The sequence below is a fragment of the Lepisosteus oculatus genome, chromosome 21, assembly GCF_040954835.1.
Source record: "Lepisosteus oculatus isolate fLepOcu1 chromosome 21, fLepOcu1.hap2, whole genome shotgun sequence".
Lineage (NCBI taxonomy): Eukaryota > Metazoa > Chordata > Actinopteri > Semionotiformes > Lepisosteidae > Lepisosteus > Lepisosteus oculatus.
The window spans coordinates 11,903,015-11,910,942 of NC_090716.1; the positions used below are offsets into that span (position 1 = coordinate 11,903,015).

Below are 7,928 nucleotides of genomic sequence, written 5' to 3' on the forward strand. Positions count from 1 at the left end.
TTGATACAACGCGAGGTGTTAAGATAGACATATTCACATTGTTTTAAAAAAAGGGTACATTTAGGGTTTGCAAAACCGCACTCTTTTTTGCTCTTTTTCTTGTGTATCTCTTCTCTTTCTCCCTGGTGTTATTCTTACAATTAACTGGTGAACATACCGTCCACAAATCGTCTTATATAAAAGAAAAGTGCTTGGAAAAGTGAGCCTGCGATTCACAAGCCTTATTAACAAACATTTGATGAGCTTTTACATTTGAATTCAACAACACGACTCATTTAATTATCCCCCTTGGAATAAGGAATAACACTTCTATTGCAACAAAACAAAGAGTGAAACTAATCACGATACTAAGCTAAAACTATACTAAAGACAAAGTTGCCAGTCACTTAACCTTCTTACGACTTGTACAAAAATATTTCAATATCAATTCTCAGGTGGGAAAAATTCCTAAAGATTTTCTATGTGTATGATAGTTAAGTGTTGAATCAAAGGACTTGTAGAGACTTTTTAAAATACTTTTTTTATTTAAAAAAAACTGATTTTCCAATCAGTACGTGGTACTAAACATATGATACTTAACAGGTCATATTTTACTCCTCTCCTTAACAAAATTAACAATTGGACTAACCCAGAGGTCTGTATATTTTCTCAGTTGTTATGTGTCCTTCTTTCCTTCTTTTTGGTCAATACAGTGTAGAAAATGGAAAGTATATGCGGAAAGTGTGATCCTTTACTGGTAGCATTAAACTTGTGGGTTTATACAATGTGTAGGATTCTGCTTATTTAAATTTAATTTATGTTCTCTGGTTCATGTTTCAATGTTGAATCTGATGAAGTCAATTGGATTGCCTTTAAGGATTTTGCATTCCCCTTGTAGTATTCCCTGCTCAAGACTAAAAATATTTTGCCTATCAGTATATGACACTCACAGATGTATGGGAATTTATCTGGACACCATTCTCTGGAATGATTCAAGAGCAGTAATGATGTTCTTATAACGTGCTGATAAAAAAAAAAATGTTCACAATATTCTACAAAAACAAAAACTAAAGTGTTTTACTGTTTTGCCCAAACATCACTTTATTTACATTCTAGACATTTAATCATAATTTCTAACTCACTCTCTGCCTTCCCCACATATAAATGATGTACACACCTACAGTAAGTATGTATCATAAATGATCTGTATTTAATTCACAGGTCCAAAACTGAGCACAGCGCTCCAGCAGTCCAAGACAACGATGCTAACCAGGGTGTCACCATGCAGTTAGTTAAGCCTGTCTTGCTTGACTTGTTAGAACAGTTTGAACAAATAACAGCAGCTATGGATGTGACATATGACATGATATATTTAGATTTTCAGAAAGGTTTTTAATAATGGTCCTCATAAAAGATTGAGTCTCAGATTCTAGCCTTGAAATGAAAATTGGTCATAAGGATAAAAAAGAGATATAAATAAGGGATGTATACTCAAGGGATGATACTAAGGGATGACATAATTAATCTGGCACTACAGGGTTAATAGTTACATCTTTCCTTTCCTTAAAACCAATTAGTAGGATGTCATTAGGCCCTGGCTGGCCTATCTGTTAATTTTAGGGGCTTCTAATCCCTGCGACTCCACCACCTCTTCTATGCTAATTGTATTCAATACAGATCTTGGCCTTTGCTCAGCCTGAGGAATGTTGTTGATTTCTATCCTGATGACCACCCCTCTAAAATAAGAAATATATCACTCCTTTCTGTTTCATTTCCTAAAAGCTTCTGATATTTAAATCTGTATCTGTTCTTATGCTGTTGTAACACTGAAAAAAAACTTTTATTATATTTGGTTATTATATCTTTTTAAAATAACTCCCTACTCTTATCGAGAAATGCCCAGGGATCTTTAATGAGCGCTGAGAGTCAGGACCTTGGTTTAATGTCTCATCCGAAGGACAGCACCCACTACAGTATTAGGACCCACACAGACCACAGGGTGGGCACCCCCCACTGGTCCCACTAACACCACTTCCAGCAGCAGCCATAGCTTCCCAGGAGGTCTCCCATCCCAGTACTGACCAGGATTAACCCTGCTGAGCTTTAGTGGGCTGCCAGCTGTGAGCTGTGAGCTGCAGGATGATGTGTCTTCTGGCGTTTGTTCTAACTATTAATAGTTACAAATATATCAAAATTATTGTAAATTAGGCAGTTCTGCTTAATTTCAAAATGAATTTAAATTATAATTGATTTTATAATTTTACTCTGTTTTGTTGTCACAGTAATTTGCAAAAAGATATTTCTTTCTTCCTGATTGGCGAAAATAACAAATATGATGTATTTTTTTTAATTTAGAAACGAAACAATCGGATTAGTTGCGTATATTTTAGGATTATTTTATAGTGCACTTATTTTTTTATTGAAAGACAAGGCCAATGTATGTTCCAATCTATTTATTCCAAAGGGCAACTCTAATAAAATCAGCATTATATATGGACGAGACATTAATAACATTTTTACTTTCAAACATTACCCTATTAATGTAACAGGATGTGACGTATCCGTTACTTTACCTTTAACCCTCTTCCCAGAAGAAGGAAGTCAACAAAGATGGCTGACTGGAATAGAGGTAGGAAGTGGACACGTAGTCAATTCTAAATAATATTTTATTGGTTTAATAGTGTTTTTGTGTGGTTGTATAGTCTGAAAGTTTCTCTTGACAAGTGTGTTAAACGTATATAAAGTTGTGGATACTAGGTGTTGTAAATTGGACTAGAACAAGTGAAATAAATATAATTATGATGCTTCATCAAGCTAATAATTGATCAATGTAACGAGTATAATAGTTGTTACAAACGAGACATCGCTGAATCGAAGTAGAGTCATAAAAATAAAGACAGCATTTAAGCTGATGATGTGCATGCTGTAAGCGTCCTAAACATTATTCAGACGGTTTTTTACTTCGTTTAATCTACTTAAAATTACTCAAGGAACGCTGATCACACAGAGTAGTTTGTATCAAACAGGTTTCTGATCATTAAATTGTGGCATCAACCGGAGTAATCAAGGGTGGGCAGAGCTCTGCTTTCTTTAAGGCTTCGTCTGGCACCCACACTTGGTCATAATTAATTCAAATGGTTTTCCTTTTCCGCGTTATATAATTTGTTTCTAGTGTGTCTGATCGTCTTCAAACATGCTTATATTATCACTGTGAACTGTGTTCGTGCTGCCTTGAGACAGGCTTTGAAACGGGTGCTCACTTACTTTGTGATGCTCTTCTCTCTTGCTGTTTTTCCTCGTGGTAAGGACATGGCTCTGGTGCTGTGGATGAGATGCTGGATGTTGAGAATAAGCTCTTGGCAGACAATCTGGCCACTAAAGTCTCCAGACTAAAATCAGTATGTATTTAAACCTCTTACTACACCTTGTGGCATATGTGTGTTTTTAAAATGATTTTAAAGCGTTTTTTTATTTTCCAAAACATTTATCAGTAACTTGGTAATAGATTTATGATCTCATTGTTTTAATTTGCAAAAGTAGATTGTAAACGGCCCGTTACAGAAGACCGATACAGAGACAAGCCTACTATTCTCTAATAGTATTGAATTCCAATACACTGCTCATGTGTTTGTACAAACCTGGGCTTCACTTTGTTTCACAACATTTTTACTATCAGAACTAAGAATGCAGTTTACCAGTCGTATCATACAGAAACAAAAGATTTACTACAGGACTCTGAGATACTGCTGTTGCGCACTCCTTAATAAGTGTTTCTATGCTTTTATTTAACAGCTGGCCTTTGAAATAGATAAAGAAGCTGAGGACCAAAATTCCTATCTTGATGGCATGGTAAGAGCAATTTGCAGGGCCTAAGATAAGATATGAATTTGAAACATTATTATGCTAATGTGACTGGGAATGCAATTTGTTCATTATAAAGTTTGTGATAGTACTGTTGTTCATCTACAACTTCAGGATTCTGTGGCAGCACCTTATTTGGTTGTTCTGGTGACTGGACAGGACTGAAAAAGTAGCTGCGATAGCCTAAAGGGAAACAAAGGAACAGGATTGACTTTAAGGTCAAGAATGACTTGCAGCTGAATGATGCAAAACTCTTAATATACTCCACCAGAAAAAAAAACTGATGACTTTGATGATAAGTAACATTTTTGGGGGGATTTTTACATTACATACATTTTTGGGGGATTGTTAAACATTATGGAAACAGCTATGTGGGCCCACAACTCTATTGATAGTTCTGTTATAATAATAGGAATAATAGGAGCTGGAGTCATGAAAGTTAAGAGTTTTAAAGCCATGCTCTGGTTTGCAACTATTGCAGGTGTCTTAGTAACAGTTATTTTGGTTTGTCTGTCTGAAATATTCCACTTGTGTCGTGTCAATTCTTATGCCTACAAACTCCATGTTCTCTCCCACTTGTGGGTATACAGGGGTGTGTTATATATTGAGGTGTATTTTGTTACACAGAATCATCTTCTTTGCAGACAAGCAATAAAATATTAATTCCACTTGTTCCTAACTACCTAGAACTTTAGAGTTTTGTGAATCACATGACCCTTAACATGTATTCCTACAAAAGCTAAAACCTGTTTTTAATTGGACTTGTGCTGTATTTACACGTTCTTTTTGTTTTCTCAAGGACTCAAACTTTTTGAGCACCACAGGGCTCTTGACAGGAAGTGTGAAGAGGTTTTCTACAATGGTTCGCTCTGGAAGGGACAACCGGAAGATTTTGTGCTATGTCTCAATTGGACTGGTCTTAGTTTTTTTTATACTTTACTACCTAGTCTCTAGGACACAGACGTAAAGTGGACAAAGGGAAAAAGTTTTGTTCCTTAATTGACAAGGGGTTTGCAATGAGTTTCTCAATTATATGAGAAATTGAAAATATTTCCTAATGATACAGGCCTCATTAAGCTCTGATCGTTGTGGTGAAGCACCCCCAAAAGACTGAAAAACCGCCGTTTCTTCCCAGTAAAACTGAAATTCACAGAACGCAATATAATCTGTACATCGAAACAAAGGTTTCTGGTTTTAACCCTGATTATAGCAACATTTCTCTGTGCATTCTTAAATGTGAAATTTCATCCTGTGAAAGAGAATGAGAAGGTTTGCTGGTATCCTGATTGCAGAATGCTTCTTGGTGGTTTGGTTTGTGGGGAGTGGGTGTTCCTCATGTGCGTTTCTGCTTCTCTGGAATATTCTCGTACCTAGGAGTAATTTTAAGATTATAAGAAATGAAAACGAAGGTTAGAGAGCAGCAGAAAACATACTCCTATGACCTATGAAGTTATCCTAGATGATAAACGGATCAGGAATGGGAAGAACTACTAGTTGTTTTTAGAGTGGTGAAAGAGGGAGGCGGATCGGTTTGTCTTTAAAATATTTAAGACAGGGGGAGTACACAATTTAAAGCTGCTGTAATGTGGCAGGTGAATGAAGGTGTGCTGTAGAAAAAAACAGAAGTCTTTAATTTTTCAGTATTTTGCAGCTACACCTAGGACCTTGTAATATTTCAGCATTGGCACAAGGTTATTATTATACTACAGAATACACTTACATGGAAATATTTATTCTTCTAAGTTAAATTTTAAATTCTAAACTGTGATAATGATATTTTTATTTTGGGTAATCAGGAAGTTCTTTTTTCTTTTGTTAGAATAAAGGTGATTATCAGTTTTGGCTGTTGAAAAATTAAACAAGTCCTTATTTAACTGCAGTTGGTTTAGATCTGAACAGCTGCTTTGAACACGCAGATAGTAAGGCAGCTTTGTTGTTTCTACGCAGAAAGTGACTGGAGAAGTTCAGGATACAGATAATCTATTTACCATTATCAAAGGGATTCATTCTAATTAGTAACAGATCAGTAATTAATTTCCAGATAAAAGGTTTTAAAAGGTCAAACTGCAGCTATATTAAAGGTTTAAACAAATAAATATTGTACTTCTGTATACATCTTTGATGCTGCTAGCTGTGCCATCTACAATCCATGGGGGCTTTTATTCAAAAATAAACTAATACAGACCCAGAACAGTAGTCTCAATCATATGACTTCTAACAAATAATCATAACATAAGATAAAAAATGGAACAAGCTTCATAATCAGCTTTGTTATTTGCTCTTGACGGAACATATATCAAGTTTCTACATTGATACCAACTGTTTTGTCAGTTGTTTTTCAGGTACATCTTACATGATACTTTTTATAATATTTTTAAACCTCAAAGAGAAGTGAAGAAAAGTCTAAAAGAAAAGCTTCAAAGCAATGTTGATTTTTGAATGGTGAAACTAGCGTTCATGTTTGTTGTCTGCTGTGTCATTTGTTTTCCTTTAGCATGACAGATTGCTTAAGAAAAATATTGCCATTAGCAGGCAAATGAAGCATATGGTACTGACTATGCATTTAATTGACTGTACTTTCCTTGTGTTATTTCATTGAAATATTGAAAATGCAGACTAACAATTTGTCAGAATGTCAGTCTTGAAAGAATTTTCAGAGTATAATCATGTTAATGATTATATTCCTTTTAATGTATAGAATGTTTGTAATAAACTTCTTAAAAAATAAAATGAGTATTCAGTGAGGGTAAAATGTCAAGCCCTTAATATGTTCTGTGCTTGCTTAATTCATTATCAAATGTTTGTAATACTGTATGTGAGGTGGAAACAAAAATGTGTAATATTCTGGGTTTTTATGGTGGTGAACATTGCTTGCAATACAAATCATAATGTATTGTGTTTTTATTAAACACTCCTTCTAAAGGAAAGTGTAATTTAAATAAAAGTAGTTTTTTAAAATACAAGTATTTTGTGGTAGCAGAATCACAGAAAACTGAAGACTGTTGCTAAAGGTTCTGAAGCACAATTGTCTAGACTGAACATGTCGAATAAATTCAGTTTCAGGTCAAGAACATTAAGGATTGAATAGTTTATGCCACAGGTGAGGTTTTCTTTAGTCAGGCATTCCTGGTTTCTTTCTGTTTTTATTGTTACAGTTATACCATTGTTAGTGCTTTTTGTGTATGCAGCTTAAAATAGAAATTAACATTACTAGCACAGTTGTCTTGCACATGATGTCCACTGCACCAGATATGGCTAGCTATATTAATAAATGGGTAGTACTTAGCTTCTTTTTAAATTATTAGAATGTGGAAGGTTCTTTACATTTATCTGTGATATTTTACCATTTCTGCATTCACAGAGTTCATAATCTTCCATGGTATGGACATTAATTCTGTAGGGAGTCAGAGATTTGAGCTAAAGGAGATAATTAAAATTAAGCTAATCATGAATAGAATGCATAGGGTAGAGTTTAATTGTAATTTATAAGTTGGGGTATGCCAAAGAGATTTACATTGGAGGTACAAATATTTGTCAGATTTTTTTAAAGACATGAACACAACTGAAGGTACAAATACGTGCAGTAATTCAAGTCACAACCAGGAGGAGGCCATTTAAGCTAGGTTCATCTGGCTTGTTTGGTAGTTTGTAGCTAATTGATCAAAAGTGCTCATCCAGCTGTTTCTTGAGAGAAGGTTATCACCTTCAAAAGCGTGGCTGGACAGCTTGTTCCACACGTCTGCAACCGAGACTCTCTGAATAGCATACCTGTTAAACAACCTGCAGTAAGATTTCAAACTTGTAGCCTCTTCTCATCAGATCTTAGAAGCTACTGGCAGCCGCACTGGGGTACAAAACCTAACAGGAAATCCAGGCAACTGCTGAAAATGATGTTGGTGGACTCTTCCATCTGGACCGAATTTCCAGGACGATGTTCCAGTGCAGCGATTGGGGACTCGGGGCTGTAGGAGGTGTCTACCCTTGTACACTCTTGAACAACCTGGAAATCCTAGTTCCCCCTGAATTCAAGCAGTAGGGTTGCTGGTGCTGAATGACTGTCGCCTACACACAGAGCAGAAGGGTGCTGC

General features: G+C 35.5%; 1 protein-coding gene across 1 annotated transcript; it reads left to right on the forward strand.

Moving 5' to 3' along the window:
• Positions 1-2,525: 2,525 nt before the first annotated feature.
• Positions 2,526-6,803, forward strand: bet1l (Bet1 golgi vesicular membrane trafficking protein-like). Its single transcript, XM_006642465.3, has 4 exons — positions 2,526-2,608; positions 3,286-3,377; positions 3,772-3,828; positions 4,640-6,803. Exons 1-4 carry the CDS (start codon positions 2,590-2,592, stop codon positions 4,805-4,807), a joined length of 336 nt encoding a protein of 111 aa, XP_006642528.1. The 5' UTR covers positions 2,526-2,589; the 3' UTR covers positions 4,808-6,803.
• The last annotated feature ends 1,125 nt before the right edge of the window (positions 6,804-7,928 follow it).

Excerpts from the sequence above, each read along its gene's own strand:
- bet1l (XM_006642465.3), top strand. Across the intron at positions 3,378-3,771 it reads AAGTCTCCAGACTAAAATCA|CTGGCCTTTGAAATAGATAA; the intron begins GTATGTATTTAA and ends TTTATTTAACAG. Across the intron at positions 3,829-4,639 it reads ATTCCTATCTTGATGGCATG|GACTCAAACTTTTTGAGCAC; the intron begins GTAAGAGCAATT and ends TGTTTTCTCAAG.